We start from the raw sequence: 18646 nt of genomic DNA, 5'->3' as shown, positions 1-18646 counted from the left end.
GGGCCACGTACAGAGACGCTGGAGACGCTGCTGTGATAAACACCACAGAAAATTAACAAGATTTTAATAGAAAATATCATTCAAATATTTTAGTAGAAAATCAGCCGAGGGCCAGATTAAAGGTCTTGGAGGGCGTGATCTGGCCCCCGGGCCATATGTTTGACACCCCTGCTCTAGCAGAATGAGTTGGGAGGTGACATGGGGGGCAGTCAGGTCACTAACTGCAGGTAGAGCGCAGGCAGGTGCTGTAACAGGCAGCCATAGCCATAGAGAAGTTTTTTGACAGGGTAATCTTCATGATAATCAGTTCAAATTGTTTTGCAACAGATTTGGATGCTAAGACTGAACACTGCAAATGAACTTTATAATAGATGGTGACTCCACCCCCTTTGGAGTCTCTATCTGGTGGTTTCTATTCTATTCACCAAAACTACTTTTGTGAAAAATGTCTTTAGATCAGATGTCGTTTATTAGAGTCTGGGTTCCATCCTGGAAATATAAATCTTCTGATGAGAAAGTACCTCAATCTTACTAATCAGTGGTCAAAGAGAGGAAATAAAGAGCAGAGGCACAGGTATCTTGGGTCAAACCATGTATTAGATCAAATTACACTTTTTTTTTATTGTAACAGTTTTTACTTTTTCACAAGAAAACAACCTAAGAAAATCACACCTACTTGAATTACATTTGTTACATTTAAAAAGAATCAGGTCAAAATCATTGGCTTAAAGAGAATACAGGACAGTGGTGATGAGTTTGACAAGGATCATCTGGACATTTGAAGCTCCTTTACTCTGTGACAACAATGAATCCAGTAAATTTTTCTAGCAGGAGCCCGTTTTTGTATTTGTAAGTAGCAGCACCGATGTGGGACACCGCTTATCGCTGTGACACACTGAGTTTCTTGACCTTTGGTTGCGTGAAAATGTACAGCTTTCCGCCGCATTCTGGTCACCACATCATCTTTCGTAAACCATGGAGCTTCTGACATGAATTCTACCTGCTGAAAAGGCTCCCCGAACTTCAGAGTATTCAGGTACTGACCCATCTCCTCCAGCTGAGGATCTGCGTTCCCCAGAGAGGTGAAGACATAGACCCAGCGGTCTTCATCTCCTGGAGCCAACACAAACTTATCAAGCTCAGCCTGAGTGGACAACACCGGGACTCCCTCCATTATGTCTAAACACGACTGAACCACACTCACCTCCCTCTCCTTGTCCTCCAGCCACTTGGTGAGTCTGTCCTGGCTGAATGGGGACTTGAGTCTCTGGTCAAAGAGACTTCTGAGGACGCTCTCTTCCACTGTCCCCTCTCGAATAGCAAGACATGTCTCTGCCATCTGCTTCTGCAGATGTACACCATAATAGTGACACAGTTTGTAGAACCTGCGCACCTGGCGCTGAAGCTCAGGGAACTTCCCCACTGCACTGACAGACAAACATTCATTACACCTCATGGTAATGTTTTCCAGATCCTCCAGAGTCTCCTCAGCCTCCAGCACTAAACCTACACTGATGCCTTTAGTCACTGGAACAGGCTCATTTTTAAAGACCTCCAGTGGAAGCAGCCAGACCTTCACAGGAACAGTGTTCACTGGTTCTTTGCCGTCTGCTCCCATCAGCAGCTTGGGCAGAGTCACATAGGTCTGAACAGCTGCATCAAATGTTGCAGGATTGCTCTCAAGAAGAAAATCTCCATAAAACTGAACAGACAATGTTTTAACTAGGTTTTTTCTTCTTCAGTGAGTTCTACCTTTGCCTCTCCGTGAATTTCACACGTAGGAATCTTTTTGATAGCTACCTCCAACTGTCCTTTGACAGTCTGGAGGTCACTAGATTCTACCTTCTGACTGTCGAACACAAAGAAAGCGTTGGCTCCGTACTCTATCCCTGTGACCACATGTGTGCCCAGGCCCTTCTCATTAATCACACTGTTCTGTATTTTCTCACACACATCTGCTGTGAGGGACAACTGCTTAAAATGAGTGGTGGCCTGGTATTGCAGGGTCACTCTGCTCTGGTTTTTAAATTGTTTTTTGTTGTTCAGGTAGTTGGCTGACCCCCCCACTTCAATCATCCCACTCAGAAAGCTGAGCTTCAGAGACGCGTCCACATTCAGGTTAAAGGACGTGTCTGCAGTGGAGTCTGACGATCTGACGTCAAAGTGACTGCTCCTCTGGGGCTTCTTCACCGTCAGACTTTGTAAAGTTTGTGAGTCCCAAAGGGCCATTCCTAAAACAAACAAACACTGGTCATTTACAGCACATTCTCTGCACACAGCTGACTGTACACATTTATACTTGTATACTAGTGTACTAGTACTTCTTCTTCATCATTCTCTTGATGAAGTAAAAACACCAGCAGGTTATAATTGACTCTGGTCCTGAAATTGTACTAAGGGAGTGTCACTCAAAGCTCAGTGAGGTTATACAGACACAATATAATATAATAACAAAGAGCAAAAAATATAAATGGTAATAATAAATAAAAAATTACAGTCGCCTGCTGTGATGATGGCCCTCGCCCCGGCGCACACTTCCCTCCCACGGAACTGCCGGGGACTTGCGACCGCCATTCAGACTATGATCAGACATTAGTGATTCAAATTTCAGCACCATCAGATTAAACATGGGCATATATTTATTTTTTTTACTATTTTATGGGTGAGTCCTTGCACTCCTGCTGGCAAACAGTGAAAAATGTCCCATGTCCATAATAGACTTTTTTGCTTGTAATCGTGCGTAGAGTTTAATTCCCGATTTTGGTCCAAATCTGATATTGTTGACGTTTCGTGTCTATGCTAGGGGGCGCTATAGTGTTCACTTTTCATATGTTTTATAGTGTATTATATTCAGGCTAAAATCTTGCATTAGTGATTCAAATTTCAGCACTATCGGACTAAGCATGTCCCTGTAATAATAAAAAAAAATATTTTTGGGTGATTCTTTGCACCACTGCTGGCCAACCGTGAATAATGCATCATGTACGTAATAGACTTTTTTTCTTGTAATCATGCATAGACGTTTCATGTCTATGCTAGGGGGCGCTATAGAGTTCACTTTTATTAAATTTCATATTTCATTACATTCAGGCCGGGATCACGCAATTGTGATTTGAATTTGAGCTCTGTAGGCCAAGAAACAGGAAATGAAGGCGTTTTTTGCCGGCGTGCTACAGGCAAACCGTAAGGAGTATCAAAAATCCTTCTGATGACTTTTGTCAGTTTATGTCTGTGGATGTGACATGTCAAATCTGAGCTCATTTGGACTAAACCCCAGGGACATGAATCTTTTTGCAGACACCCAAGTCAAAACGGCGGTGAATGTTTGATCCAATATGGCCGACTTCCTGTTCGTCATAGGGTCATGCTCCAATTCACCTTTTGTCTTGTCTCATTGTTCTCTATCACTGTTTCCCTATGACAAAGTTTGCCTGTCCCCACTCCCATAGGGGTCCAATTCTAGGTGGCGCTGTTGAGTTGGATCACTTCGGTCATTGTCACGATGCCCATTTTATCAAATTTTTTGCCGGGCCGATTGATCTGATACCTGGGTGTGGGACTTTTAGTCGATGTTCAGGGGGTCAAAAATCGCGATCATTTGGTCGGAAAAAAAATAATAATAAAAAGAAACCGACGAAGGACAATAGCCCTCGTCAGTTACTTCGTTAATGGCTCGGGCCAATAAGTAGCAATAAAGAGCAAGAGACAAGTGTCACCTTTATACAAGAGGTCATAGGCAGTGCAACAATGATAAGATGATTGACAGGAGATAGTGTTATCTGTAACATGAGGGTGAAAACGCCCCGTCTGCTTCGCTGAGCGACTGTCAACAGACGCTGTAAACAAATGGACTGGGGGAGTGTGACGTCACTGAACACCCAGCTCCAGTCAAATGAAGCTCACGACAGGAGCAAATCTGGAGCCAGGTTCTATTTTAGGAATTGGAATTTATTAACAGACAAAATGGAAAAATATAAACACTGGGATCATGTAGACTGGGTTAATACAAACATTTTAACAACATGTCGAGGCTCACAGCAGCAGTTATAGAGAGAGGAGCCACAATATTCCAAAGTCAATGGGAACCAGAGTCAGAAGGAGCCGGAAGTTCCTGCACAAACTCTTATTTTGTTTTTATTATTATTTTATTCAATGTATAACTCATTACAGTTACATCACCAGATTCATGGCCCTTAAAGAAGATAAAGCTCGCTGTGCTCCTGCTACCATCATCTCAAATTAGAAACACATTACATTGTCTTTTTTCTGTCACCATTTTTTGATTCTCTGTTCAATTATTCATTTGATCATTTGGTTCAAAGATGCATCTGCAGCTTCTGTTGAGAAAAATGCAAAGTGCTTCATAAAGTGTAACAGAAACAGTAACTGACCTGGGATGAGTTGGTCCTTTGGGGCATTATACAACATGCCCAGAGTGAACGGTCGGCCCAGACCTCCAACAATCATCTGATTGTTTTTAGCCTTTTTCTCCAACTGTGGAAAAACACAACCAAGACATGAGACATGTTTGACAAATAAAAGCTGGACAAAATGGAGAAAAAAACACTGAATTTTCAATGTATGAAACAAATAAGTGTAGCTTTTATCAGTGTGGCGGCAGTAGCTCAGTTGGTGGAGCATTCGCCCACTGATCTGAAGGTTGGTGGTTTGATTCCAGCTCTCGACATAAACATCACAGGTTGAGTGGTCAGATCCACTGACCCACAGGTTGCTGGTGTGATTCCAGCTCAGATGAATGCTGTCATTGTGTCCTTGGGCAAGACACTTAACCCACCTTGCCCACAGTGTCTGTGTGCACGTGTGTGTGAATGTGTGTGTGAATGGGTGAGTGTTTCCTTGTTGTAAAGTGCTTTAAGTGCCTTGAAGGTGGAAAAGCGCTATAGACAAATGTGACCATTTATCAGTATGATTTATGAACACAGACAAGAAAGGCCTTTTTAAAATGAAGTCCACAATTTAACACAGGCAAACACAAACTTTTTTTTTTTTTTTTGAGACCTTTAGAATTTACTAAAATGGTGAATATTCATTTTGTTGCATTAAAATAGTTGTGTCTGAGGTTTAAATGAAGCCTCGTTCCGGTACGAAAAAGCAAATGGTACTTTTTACAGACCTAAACTTGAAAACCCAAACACAATATAAGGTTACACAATCTTTGCAAGAAATGGAGCTGCTCAGTGCTCACCTGGAACATTGTCGTCCTCTGAAGTCTTCTGGGGTACTCTGAAGGGCAGGCGCTCTGAAGGGCAGGTGCTCTGAAGGGCAGGTGCTCTGAAGGGCAGGTGCTCTGAACGGTCTGAAGGGCAGGTGCTCTGAAGGGCAGGTGCTCTGAACGGCAGGTGCTCTGAAAGGTGCTCTGAGCAGGTGCTCTGAACGGCAGGTGATCTGAAGACGCTCTGAGGAAGCAGACAGGCTGCTGTCTTTTATAGGGGCGTTGGTTGTTGGAGGAAGTACAAATCATGACTTTATAAGGACATTTTCTTTGACTCAGACAAACTTCGTTGATTGAAAAGGAGAATTATTTGGACACAGTAGTTCACAGCATTTTATATAAACAAAGAGAAACATATAAATGATCAAATAAATTATAAATAAGTAGCAGAAATGGCAAGAGACTGATGTGAAATAAGGCAGAAGTATATAAATGTATATGTACAAGTCAAATAAAAAAATATAGAAATATAGTCATTAAAATATATCTCAGTTATACAGAAGAGGTCAAAAGGAAAATGGTGCAAAGATGATATGATGATTGGCAGGACACAGGTGTTATATAAGGAAGAGTTGTTGCACATTTGTACGGTGTATAATCTACAGATTATTTAAACATTTCCACAGAAATCAGTGAGTCACGTCAGACACTGTTTCAGGGTCTGAGCGACCAACAAAAACGGGAAGCAGCACAATGACACACCCTGGTGTTTAAAACATATATATCATCATAATATATCATCATAATATATACTCATAATATCATCATAAAGAATCACCCATCAGCAGCAGCAGTTCCTCATCCTTGATAAACTTAGATCAGTTCTAATTACACTTTTATACTTTTTTCAGTTTTGAAACATTTCTTTACTGAAAATTGACATTGGTGAAAAAGCTCGCACAAAATCCTAAACAAAATTTAACTGCAAAATGTACTTTTTCATTCAAACTGATCATCACTCAAAGTTGTACAGTGGAAAGTGTCAGAGTGCTCGTGTGTTTTGTGAGCAGCTCAGAGTCTCAGTCCTGATCTCAGGGACCTGCAGAGTCTGGGGTTAGTGTCTGACTCTGGATTTTTTATGTCTGTAAAATAAATAATAGGAGATTTTTCAGTGTGTGATAAAAAAATATGCTGAAAGTGATGGAATAAGAAAAACATGAACATACGTTTGTCATGCATGAGCTTTACACAAGACATTTACATCTCACTACATCTACACTGTACGTAGGATGCATTTATATTTGAGTTTCTATATTAAAAAAACAAAAAAGGAAATAGGAAGTTGCAGTTATATCTTATCACTTTTGTACACTTCTTTATTGAGAATTGACATTTGCAAAATAGCTCACACATAAATCATACCAAATATGTTTGGGTAAACATGTCTGTAGAGCCAGTTTAATAATTATGTAACTGTCACATCTTAAAGGATATCTTTTTAACAATTACAATTGTATTTTTCTCAGAAAATCCAGCTGTCACACTGCAATACATCACACTTGTGCAAGTGAAGTTTTTCAGAAAAAAAAATGTGATCTTTACAAAAATAAGAATATAACAATTATTAATTTTGACTTGTGGCTTAAACCCTTAAAGATGCACTGTGTAACTTTTCTGGTGGACAGTCCACCACCTGCTTGTCTTCATGGAAGTTTCACAAGTTTGAAAACCTGATTTACCATCAAAACACAGTTTGGTGACATGTTTTACTGAACATTATGTCTCTGAGAAATTAAGAATAAATGACTCTGAAGAAACAGGACACAAGTCTAAACTGTCAAACCCACACACACTTTGGACAGTCCCGCCTCCGCTGACTCCACTCCCTGTACCAGCTCCTGTTCCTCATACAACAGAGCAGACGAGCTTCTACTGCAGCTTCTACTGCAGCTTCTACTGCAGCTTCTACTGCAGCTTCTACTGCAGCTTCTACTGCAGCTTCAGCCACTAAAACTAAAGACCTACAACTGAAACAGCGTCTTCTGCTGAGTCGGGTTTAAGAAACAGGTGAGGAGAGCGCTCTTTAAGTCCCAGTGGTTTGAGTGTGACTCTGTGTTTTTACAGTTACAGTTTTTCTGGTGAAATGGGCTCGTATCCGGTGACGGCGGCTCTCGGCCGAAAGTTCAGACTGGGGATGTTGTACGACGCACGAACAGATCAGCTCCTACAAGGTCAGCTTCATAATACCATCCATTATTTTATAAACTGTACTAAAATGTATTTTTATATTTCAAATATTGTTAGTAGGTCTATAAAGTTAAGTCAATAATATAAATCTTTTTCTTGAAATGAATTTAATTTGCTCTTTGCATTTTCTTTACGTACAAACACAAGTGTGTTGTTCTGAACATAATATTTAAATCATCTTTACAAACCCAGTGTGAGCGTGTTGTGCTTTAGGACACAGACTCAGTGTGAGTTTAGGCATCGAGATCAGCTCAGTCCATGAAATGTGAGTTTCAGTATAAAATATAATTGAACAAGTCCAGAGCGCTGGTATCACAACAAAAGTAAAGTATATTTCTAGTGTCTGTGTTGTAAGTAAGAGTATTTGAGATGTTTTACAAATATATAATTCACATTTAAAGTCAAACTAACTTCACTTCAGTTGTTCTGCTTTAGTAGTGACATTCACGAGTGTAGTTTTGATCTGTTTTTGATAAATACAACTTCTCCAAACATGTTATAGTTGTTTGTCGAGTTCATCACAGGACAGAGCTTCAGTTCAGTTTGAGTTTTCTGGTGGAGCTCTGTCACTCCCGCAGACATCCACTTGTCGGCGCTGTTGAGCTGGTTTGACTCAGACATTCTCCCAATGTCCATTTAACTGGATATTTTCTGACAATCCCAAACCCAAACTCTTTGATATTTAGGAGCTGCTTTAGGAGAAACTGTTTTGTCAAAATGAAAAACAACAATGACACAGTCACTTTTTTTTTCTTTTATCCATATTTGCTGAAATAATGTTTCATTAAATCTAACGTGAGGTTTTTTTTAGGGAGCGCTCTGTGGGATTCTGCAGTGTTAAAGTCCATGACCCGGACAAGTCCTCAGCCCCACAGTCACTTCAGACTCTCCAGCTCAGACTCGGCTGAAGAGAAGGCGTCTCTCCTGGAGATACAGGCCTCTTTAAGAGCCAGTGTTCTGTGTGGTTTTGTGGAAGGAGAAGGTTCGGCCAAGTTTCTCCACGACAAACAGCAGTTTAAAAACCAGAGCAGAGTGATTCTGCAGTACAAAGCCAGCACTCACTTTGAGCAGCTGTCCCTCACAGCAGGAGACTGGGACAACATGAAGGACAGGGACATGGTGCAGAGAGGCCTGGCCACACATGTGGTCACAGGGATAGAGTACGGAGGGAACGTTTTCTTTGTGTTTGACAGTCACGTGGTCCAGGAAAGTGAACTTCAGGAGTTCAAATTAAATGTGAAGGTAGTGATCGACTTAATTTTCTTTTCAGTTCACTTTAATTATGATGAAGACCTCACAGAAGAACAAAAATCTATAGCTGAAAAACTCACAGTGAAATGGTATTCTGACTTCCTTCTTGAGCGTAGTCCTGCTACTTTGGCAGAGGCAGTACAGACCTACAGAGATATGAGCAAACTTCTGGGAGAACATGGAGAGAGCTCAGTCCCAGTGAGAGTGTGGATGGTGCCAGTGACACATCTGAACCCTGCAGCTAATGGGTTAGTCAGTAGACACATCAGTGTAGGTTTAGTGCTGGAGGCTGAGGAGACTCTGGAGGATCTGGACAGTTTTACTATGAGGAGTAATGAATGTTTGTCTGTCAGTGCAGTGGGGAAGTTCCCTGAGCTTCAGCAGCAGGTGCACAGGTTCTCCAAACTGTGTCAGAGTTACAGTGTAGAGCTGCAGAGGCAGATGGCAGAGACATGTCCTGCCATTCGAGAGGGGACAGTGGAAGAGAGCGTCCTCAGAAGTCTCTTTGACCAGAGACTCATGTCCCCGTTCAGCCAGGACAGACTCACCAAGTGGCTGGAGGACAAGGAGAGGGAGGTGAGTGTGGTTCAGTCGTGTTTAGACATAATGGAGGGAGAGTTAGTGTTGTCCACTCAGGCTGAGCTCGATAAGTTTGTGTTGGCTCCAGGAGATGAAGTCCGCTGGGTCTATGTCTTCACCTCTCTGGGGAACGCAGATCCTCAGCTGGAGGAGATGGGTCAGTACCTGAATACTCTGAAGTTGGGGGAGACTTATGAGCCACAATTACAGTCAGTAGAAGTTCCATGGTTCAATAAAGATGATGTGGTGTCCAGAATGCGGCAGAAAGCTGTAAATTTTCACAAAAACAAAGGTCAAGTAACTCAGTGTGTCACAGCGAGAAGCGGCACGTCCCACATCGGTGCTGCTACTTACAAATACAAAAATGGGCTCCTGGTAGAAAATTATGAGTAACTGAGAAACCAAGTGGAGTAACTGTTGTCACAGAGTAAAATGAGCTTCAAATGTCCAGATGATCCTTGTCAAACTCATCACCACTGTCCTGTATTCTCTTTAAGCCAATGATTTTGACCTGATTCTTTTTAAATGTAACAAATGTAATTCAAGTAGGTGTGATTTTCTTAGGTTGTTTTCTTGTGAAAAAATAAAAACTGTTACAATTTGTGAATGATAAAAAAAAGTGTAATTTGATCTAATAAATGGTATGACCCAAGATACCTGTGCCTCTGCTCTTTATTTCCTCTCTTTGACCACTGATTAGTAAGATTGAGGTACTTTCTCATCAGAAGATTTATATTTCCAGGATGGAACCCAGACTCTAATAAACGACATCTGATCTAAAGACATTTTTCACAAAAGTAGTTTTGGGAATAGAATAGAAACCACCAGATACAGAGACTCCAAAGGGGGTGGAGTCACCATCTATTATAAAGTTCATTTGCAGTGTTCAGTCTTAGCATCCAAATCTGTTGCAAAACAATTTGAACTGATTATCATGAAGATTACCCTGTCAAAAAACTTCTCTATGGCTATAGCTGCCTGTTACAGCACCTGCCTGTGCTCTACCTGCAGTTAGTGACCTGACTGCCCCCCATGTCACCTCCCAACTCATTCTGCTAGAGCAGGGGTGTCAAACATACGGCCCGGGGGCCAGATCCGGCCCTCCAAGACCTTTAACCTGGCCCTCGGCTGATTTTCTACTAAAATATTTGAATGATATTTTCTATTAAAATCTTGTTAATTTTCTGTGGTGTTTATCACAGCAGCGTCTCCAGCGTCTCTGTACGTGGCCCCTCCCACCAGAGCAGCACAAATGAAGACTTGTCTCTTTCCAAACGCTCTTAAAGGACGATCGTTTTTGACTGTTGACCGTGACACCCTCATCAGAAAAATGTCCAACATGAGAAAAGTGGAGCCGAGTGCAGGATTTTACAACAAAAATTGACTTCTATTTCTATTTCTAATTTCTATTTGCCTACAAGTTCATGTTAAAACATTGTGTTGAAATTGCATTTTTCTTAAAGTTTCAGGTTGTTCATATGTTACTTTTTTTTTTTTTTTTGAACTTTAGTTTATTAACATAAACATTTAGAACAATCCTTGACAGAGGGTTATTATGTTAGTTATTATTCAGGTACACAGTCACCGGAGTCCATCGTTCTAAGAATACATCCATTTTCATCTGAAGTTTGGCTGTTAGTTGTTCCATGATATAGACTTGTTTCAGTCTCTGTATCCATTCTGTCCTTGTTGGAGGGGAGGGTTTCCTCCAGTTAACAGTTATAATTTTTCGTGCAATCATCAGAAGAATACGGAGAACATATTTTTGATCGTTTACACATACATTATCTGACAGTGCTCCTAGTACATAAATCAGCGGATCCATAGAGAGTTCACAAGACAGTATCTTTTCTATTTCTATTTTAATGTCCTGCCAATAATTACCAAGAACTGGGCAATCCCAGAAGACATGTGAGTGATCCGCCACCATGCCACAGTTTCTCCAACATAATGGAGACATGGTTTTGTAGAAACTTGAAATGATTAAAGGGGTTCTAAAGTATCTAATTTTTGTCTTCCAATCAAATTCCTTCCACAGATTACTGTTGACACCTTTGTGGCTGACCACACACATATCCCCCCACGTCCCATCCTCAATAACTACATTTAACTCCAATTCCCATTTATCTCTGATATCCAGTGTGTGTTCCCCCATATCTCTCATCAACATCTTGTATATTAATGATACATGTTTCTTGGTCGGCAGATGTTTTTCTTGTACTGTTATAAAGTATTGTTCGATACCTGTAGGTTCTGCTTTAATTTTTTCCCATTCAGCATGACTTTGAATGTAGTGCCTTATTTGTAAATAACGAAAATGATCTGTTGAGGGTAATGAAAACTGTTTTTGTATTTGAGAAAAGGATTTTAGGTTACTGCCCTCAAAAAGCTGGTTAACCGTCCTTAGGCCACTACTCATCCACCTTTTGAACCCACTGTCCCACATAGATGGTTGGAAGTCTATATTCCCAGCTATCGGCGTGGCTCTTGTAAGACAAGTTGTACCACCAAGTTTTTTTCTCACACAGTTCCATATACGTAAAGTGTGCTTAATCCACACATTTTTAAGCTTAAGTTTTTTCCAGAGTGTTCCACTTTGAAATGGCAACACAGATAAGCCAACTCCTGGTTTTGAATTTTGTTCTATTTGGACCCATCCCGCCTCCCGGTCATTATAAATCCACTGTGTTATGGCAGCCAGTTGAGCAGCCCAGTAGTAGTATCTAAAATTTGGGAGAGAGACTCCACCCCTGTCCCTCGGAGAACACAGCAGTTTTAGCCTGATTCTCGGCCTTTTATTTTGCCATATAAATTTAGAAAACATTTTGTCTAACTGAGTAAATGTAGACTTGGGAACCCACACAGGTAAGGACTGAAATAGATATAGAAGCCTTGGCAAAACATTCATTTTGATTGTTTCAATTCTACCAAACAGAGACAGCGGCAGCACCTCCCACCTTAGTAAGTCTGCCTTAATTTGGGTAATCAATTTATTGTAATTTGATTTGAACAACTGAAGTGGGTTGGGTGGAAGTGTGATCCCCAAATATTTAAAACCTTGATCATTACGCTTAAAAGATGCAAGTTGTGTTGGCCATTTTCCTGATAACATCATGGCTTCTGACTTACTCTCATTTATTCTAAATCCAGAGATAGAGCCATAATCATCTAGGCATTTCAGCAATGCAGGGATGGACACTAATGGGTCCTCCAAATATAACAGCACATCGTCTGCGAATAAAGCAATTTTGTGCTGAGTTCCGCTTTCATCTCTTATACCATGAATGTGGGGGTTCTGTCTCACTGCCTCTGCAAATGGTTCAATACTCAGGGCAAACAAGACAGGACTCAGCCCATCTCCCTGCCTCGTTCCTCTACCCAGATTGAAAAATTCGGAACAATATCCATTTACTCGTACTCTTGATTTTGGATTTTTATAAAACAGCATGACCCAATCAACAAATTTGACCCCAAATCCCATATTTTGCAATACGTGTTTCAGGTATAGCCAGTCTACTCGATCAAATGCCTTCTCGGCATCTAAACTGAGAAGCATTGATGTTTGTTTTCTTGAGGTGGCAAGTGATTGTAGGTTTAGAGTCCTGCGTATGTTGTCTGAGCCATAACGACCATTGATAAAACCAGTCTGATCTGGCCCTACCAATCTTCTAATATATTTTTGTATTCTTTTGGCCAGGATACTAGTTAAGATTTTTAAATCAACACATAAAAGACTTATTGGTCTGTATCCTGTACATAATGTGGGGTCTTTACCTTCTTTCTTTATCACAGTTATTAAAGCTTCTGACCAGGAGGCGGGTGGGTCCTTACTGTCCAGGGCATAGTTATATAGTCTTGTAAGCATTGGTGAGAGTTCATTAATAAATGATTTATAATATTCACAGGAGAACCCATCCACTCCTGGTGATTTGTTATTTTTCAGTTTAAGAACAGTTTCTCTAACTTCTTTCTCTGTGATGGGCCTTTCTAAATCTACTGCTTCAGCATCAGATAGTTTGGTCATATTAAGTGGTTCCAAGAATTGTTTTATCTTTTCTGTTTTATCGGTTTGGTCCTCAGTTTCATATAAAGAAGTATAGTAAGCTGCAAAGGCCTCTGAAATATCCTTTGGTTGTGTTACTAGACTACTAGTTGCCGGGTGTTTAATTTTGGTTACAATTCGACTTGACTGAGCCTTCTTTAGCTGAAAAGCAAGTAATCTACTCGCTCTGTTACCCATTTCATAGTATTTCCTGTTTATAAATCTAAGTGCCCCCTCTGCTTTGTAAGTCAATAGGTCATCTAATTTTTGCTTTGTTTCTTGTATTAATGCAAGGGTTTTTTTATCTTGTGTCTTTTTATGCTCTTTTTGTAGTATCTTAATTTCTATCTCTAATTTTTGTTGCTCATATAGTCTTTGTTTCTTAATTCTTGATGCTATGGCTATTATCCTCCCTCGCATTACCGCTTTGGCCCCCTGCCATAAAAATGGAAGGGGTAATATTTTCTTTGTCATTCAGGTTGAAATATTCTTCCAAATCAGATTTTAGCTCCTGGTACACGCTTGGATCAGTTAATAGCGAAACATTAAGTCTCCAATATTTAAATCTTTCATTTGAACCTAAAGAAATACGTAGTGTGACTGGTGCATGATCTGAAATTGTGATGGGTTCAATATTACATTCCAAAGCTCTATATGATTCTCTTTTAGATATAGCAAAGAAATCTATTCTTGAGTATGTACCGTGAGCATGGGACAAGAATGTGAAGTCCCTTCCTCTTGGATGGAGGAAGCGCCATATGTCCACCAGGCCTAATTCTTCTAGCATACCCTGCAATGCCATAGTCTTTTTTAAGTCTGGGTCCAACATCACTTGGTAGTTTATCTTGTTTTCTATTCAATATACAATTGAAGTCCCCACCGACAATTATTAGTCCTCTGCCTTTTTCAGCAAGGATAGATGCGATTTTCACAAAGAATTGGGGGCAGTCTTCATTGGGGGCATATACGTTTAGTATAGTAACTTGTATATTATCAATTTTGCCCACTACCATAACAAATCTGCCTTCATCATCTTGAATAAGCTCTTCATTTTGAAAATACTCTGATCTATGAAAAAGAATTGCTACACCTCTTTTTTTCCCATTTTTACACGAGGCACTATAAACCTGGTCTACCCACTCTCTTCTTAATTTTAGGTGTTCCTTGTCTGATAAGTGGGTTTCCTGAATTAATGCTACAGAGCAACCCAAATTTTTAAGTTGACCATAAAGTTTCTTGCGCTTGATGGGGTTATTTATACCTTTTATATTATAGCTGATCAAGTTAAGTACAACCATGTTTGTTCAGAATGTAGTTTGTGTTCAACGTGGTAATCATTTTCTTGGTGGCAATCCAGTAAGTTATCTGACTGGTAAGTAAACCCAGAACATTTGTCAAGGAAAAAAGAACATAACACAATAAGGGCAGAACAAATGTCATAACTAGAACTTCCATATATCCAGCTGACCCTAATTGGACCAGCTCCTGTTTACAACTAGGCAGAGATATGTGACGAATTATCTCTGGGATGAACATAAGGCAATATGCCAGTGCAGTCTTCTTTATAAGACCGCTCATTGAGTGTTATGCACTCAAATTTACCCATAACCGTCCGAAATGAAGGATTATCTAACTAACTTAAGGTTAATAACATTTGTTGCATCTGGTGTTAAGGAGTTCTCAGCTTACATCTATCCATGCAGTATATTCAGGCCTAATCACTTCTCATTCTTTGTCATTTACATAACCTTCTCTACTGCATGTCCTTAACGAAGGCAGCGAAGTCCGCCGGTGAAAGTGAAGCCTCTCCTCCGCGCGACTCTCCCGGTTGCATCCACCCGTCGTCTCTCGCCAACTTCTCCAGCCTCTCCCGATCCTCCACTCTCACCGTGATTCCCAACTCCTTTAGTTTGGCGGCTGCCTCAGTCAGAGTTGGGAAAGTTTTTTCCCCCGTCTCTAGTTGAATCCGAAGTTGAGCAGGGTATGGGCATTTGGCGTTGATTCCCTTTGCTTTCAGCTGCTTTATCACCTGCCGAACACGCGCCCTCTTTCTTTGCAAATCGGGGGAGTAGTCGTGATCAAAGTAGATACGTTTCTCCTCAAACATCGTTTTCTTCTGGCCCCATGCAAGTCGCAGCACATTTTCTTTAACAGTAAAATCGAGGAATCTGACAATAATGGATCTCGGAGGGACCGTAGAATCCTTTGGTCTGGACACGAGTGCCCGGTGCGCTCTCTCTATTTTCACCTCCATGTCAGGTTTATTCAGGGCGGAACGTATCAGATTCTGTACAAAGCTCACAGTGTCGCGTCCCTCGTTGCCCTCGGGGACCTGATAAATCCTCAGGTTATTGCGTCTCATTCTGTTCTGCAGGTCCTCGCAGCGCGATGTGAGATCCAGCTCTCGTTGAAGCAAATACTTTAGTATACGGCCGTGCCTCATTCCCCGGTCCTCCGTCTCGCTAATCCTCTTTTCCGCCTCGTTCAGTCTTTTTTCGTGTCCCTGAGTTTTCGTTTTTAAGTCCTCTACTAATAATTCTAATCGGTCCAGTGACTTTTTTGTGTCTCTGTGACCGTCTTGGTTCTCCTTTCGGACCTTTTTCAGTTCAGCCATGAGCTCAGCTATCTCACCGCCTCTCTGCATACCTGCGGCTGTGGCTTCGTTGCTAGCTGGGCTCGGCGGTCTTTTTTCCCCTACGTCGGGCTTCGTTGTTTCACGTTTATTTGAGCCTTTGTTCTGTTTACTCGAGGCACTCATCTTTTATCTTTATGGCCACTGAAATGCTGAGATTAAATGAAGTTATTAACCTAATTGTAAACCTTCGGACGGGAGCCTAGATTTTATGCTGCGGCTCCATGCATGGCGTCACCGGAAGTCCTGGAGGGAAGTAGAAGTGCGTACCACCGCGCTGTAACGCAGTAATGTAAGGAATTACAGGGGAAAAAATAGTAATATTTTACTCGGTACAAATGTGAGTAACGCGCGTTAGTGTTTTTTTAACCTGGATTGAAGTGGTGGGTTTTTCTTCATACAAATTCTCTAAAATCACCTCGATATCAGCAGCGGTGAAACGCCGGACATGCCCCTCGTAGACCTTCAGGTGACCGCGGGTGAAAGGACTGACAAAGAACTCCACGCTGTTTAGACCTGGTTTAGACCTGGTCAGTTTTGGTTTAGACCTGGTTTTAGACCTGGGTCAGTTTGGTTTAGACCTGGTTTAGACCTGGGTCAGTTCTGGTTTAGACCTGGTTTAGAGCTGGTCAGTTCTGGTTTAGACCTGGTTTACACTCGTTCCCTCCCTCTATCGCAGTTCACTTTTCGCTGTCTCGCAGATTTTTTATTTTATTTTTTTGTGCAATTTTGCATGCCCTGTTTTTTTTTACATTGTATGAATGCGTATTGCGTTTCCCCCGCTGCCTCCTGACTGGCCAAGGGACTCTGTCTACTGTACAGTACAGTACAGAATGTGTTCAGCTGCCAAATTTAAATACATGTTCAATCTCTAGCAGTGTGATTCTGAAGTCCTGTACGGTTGCAAGTTTTCTCCCCGACGAAACCCACAACGTCGACGAAATGTTCTGCACCGACAAAGGCTCCTGCGCTCGCACCCAAAAGACAGAGGAAGATGAAACCATCACACAAAAAGTTGGACTTCTGGACACGCTGAAGGAAGGTAGAAGTTACGCACTGTAACAGACTCTTGCACCGGGTCTTGTACCTGCAAATAGTTGCTGAAATCAGGACCGTGAGCCCAAGCAGCAGGGTCCATAAAGAGCGATTGGGCGACAGACGCTCTTACCTCCGTGAGGTGCCAGAGCCGCTCCTTTCTCCTGCGGTCACCTTCGAGCCCGTCCCGACAGTGAGTCCTGTTTTAGTCCTGGTTCAGCTCTGGTTTAGTCCTGGTTCAGTCCATATACAGCGCAAAAGTTATTTTGGTGAGAGTAACTTAAAGTAATGCAACGAATTACTTTGAAATGACAGTAATAGGTAATAAATAATGCATTACAGTTTCAAAGTAACTTGCCCAACAGTGGTAGTTGGCTAGGCGGTCTGACTGCAATATTAACTTTTTCAGAAATAGATTCGCTGAAGAGCCATAGGGTAAGTGAATGAAGAGCGGACACACGATACAGTTGATAATATGATAAATTGTATTATATTTTTAGGTGTGAGATCGTATATTGTCCTTTTTTGGGGTTTAGTCCACTAGTCGTATTGACTGAGATTCAAAGTTCTTAAGAGTCTTTCTTGAAGTTCAGATCCAGCAAGATAGAGGGAGGAAAAAAATATATAGTTCCATCTCCTAGCTGGGGTATTCATTCACAGCTCGCCATCACAGACTCACGGCTGAAGTGCTGAAGTTGAGTTGTTGTCGCAAAGGGAGGTAAAAAAAAACTGACTGCTGAGTGGAGGGTTGAACACTTTGAAGTAGAAGTAGAAGTAATAGTAGTAGAAGTTGATATCACGAGCGATCAATGAGCACGCCGACTCCAGAGCACGACCAGCACACAGCCACAGTGAGTGGTAGCAGGAAGCACCAGAGCAGGAAGTGGTGAGAGGCACTCTGGGTAATATGGCATTTCGGGCTTATTGGCGGGTGCAGTCACAGGGGGTGGGCACTTTCACTTGCATGGGTGACACCTGACAAGTATGTCTCAGGTGTGTTCTGCCAAAATCTAAGCGACCATTGCACTATGGCATGTGAGCCCTCCCCCTTAGTTATAGTTAAAGGGTTTTTAAAACATTTTAATGAACAAGCATTTCTGTTTGATCTCGCCCAAGTAAAATGGCACAGGATTGACATGATCCCTGATGTTGATGATGCCTGGAAATATTTCAAACACTTGTTTATAACAATTATGGCAAACATGCCCCACTGAGAAAAATTCAAATAAAAAATAGACACAGTCCCTGGTTTAGGCCAGACCTAGCCGAGCTTATCCACCAAAAACATCTAAATCCTCAAAATAGGCTGAAGGGTTACGGGACTTAAAAACTGAAAATGAAAGCTGGTCTAGATGTGACCAATAAAAGCCAGGACTTGTGTAACCCAGTAGAGAAAAACATATCTTATTTCTCGTTTATTTTAAAGCACTCATTTTATTTTGAAAAACATTTATTTTGGTGAGAGGAAGTGTGATCCTCTCTCTTTATATTGCCTTCCTGTTTTGTCAGTCTCTGTTAAAAAGGCCTTGTAATTTTGATCTTCCGCATGGAAACTGTCACTGCATGCAGCGACCAATCAGAACTCTGGCCCCCTTATGTGGCCCCATCTTGCAGGGCAGGGGCCAGGTATGTTTTTTTTTTTTCAGAACTGCGAGCAGAGAGACTGCGAGGAGTGTGATCTTGTTGT

At 41.4% G+C, this 18646-nt stretch overlaps 1 protein-coding gene and 1 pseudogene across 2 annotated transcripts; one reads left to right on the top strand and one right to left on the bottom strand.

Annotated features, from left to right (window-relative positions):
• Nucleotides 1-577: 577 nt before the first annotated feature.
• On the bottom strand, nucleotides 578-5303 carry LOC110153666 (neoverrucotoxin subunit alpha-like; annotated as a pseudogene).
• Nucleotides 5304-7065: 1762 nt separating this feature from the next.
• LOC129408702 (neoverrucotoxin subunit alpha-like) lies at nucleotides 7066-9897 on the top strand. Of its 2 annotated transcripts, XM_055153029.1 has the most exons (4): nucleotides 7066-7115; nucleotides 7176-7240; nucleotides 7298-7404; nucleotides 8232-9897. In XM_055153029.1, the coding sequence occupies exons 3-4, from the start codon at nucleotides 7317-7319 to the stop codon at nucleotides 9641-9643; spliced, it is 1500 nt and encodes a 499-aa protein (XP_055009004.1). In that variant the 5' UTR covers nucleotides 7066-7115; nucleotides 7176-7240; nucleotides 7298-7316; the 3' UTR covers nucleotides 9644-9897. The 2 variants fall into 2 exon arrangements, with proteins under 2 accessions (XP_055009004.1, XP_055008998.1); XM_055153023.1 differs by having other exon boundaries at nucleotides 7110-7240.
• Nucleotides 9898-18646: the final 8749 nt, after the last annotated feature.

Source organism: Boleophthalmus pectinirostris, unplaced genomic scaffold (assembly GCF_026225935.1).
Source record: "Boleophthalmus pectinirostris isolate CB_2022bp ecotype Guang Dong unplaced genomic scaffold, ASM2622593v1 HiC_scaffold_1, whole genome shotgun sequence".
NCBI classification, from domain to species: Eukaryota; Metazoa; Chordata; class Actinopteri; order Gobiiformes; family Gobiidae; genus Boleophthalmus; species Boleophthalmus pectinirostris.
Note: the sequence above shows the minus strand (reverse complement) of the source record. Positions and strands in the feature narration are given on the sequence as shown.

What these genes read in the sequence shown, in the direction of transcription:
- LOC129408702 (XM_055153029.1), top strand. Translation starts at nt 7,317, where the DNA reads ATGGGCTCGTATCCGGTGACGGCGGCTCTCGGCCGAAAGTTCAGACTG. An exon ending in AACAGATCAGCTCCTACAAG is followed by an intron (nt 7,405 to 8,231) that starts GTCAGCTTCATA and finishes GGTTTTTTTTAG; the next exon opens with GGAGCGCTCTGTGGGATTCT.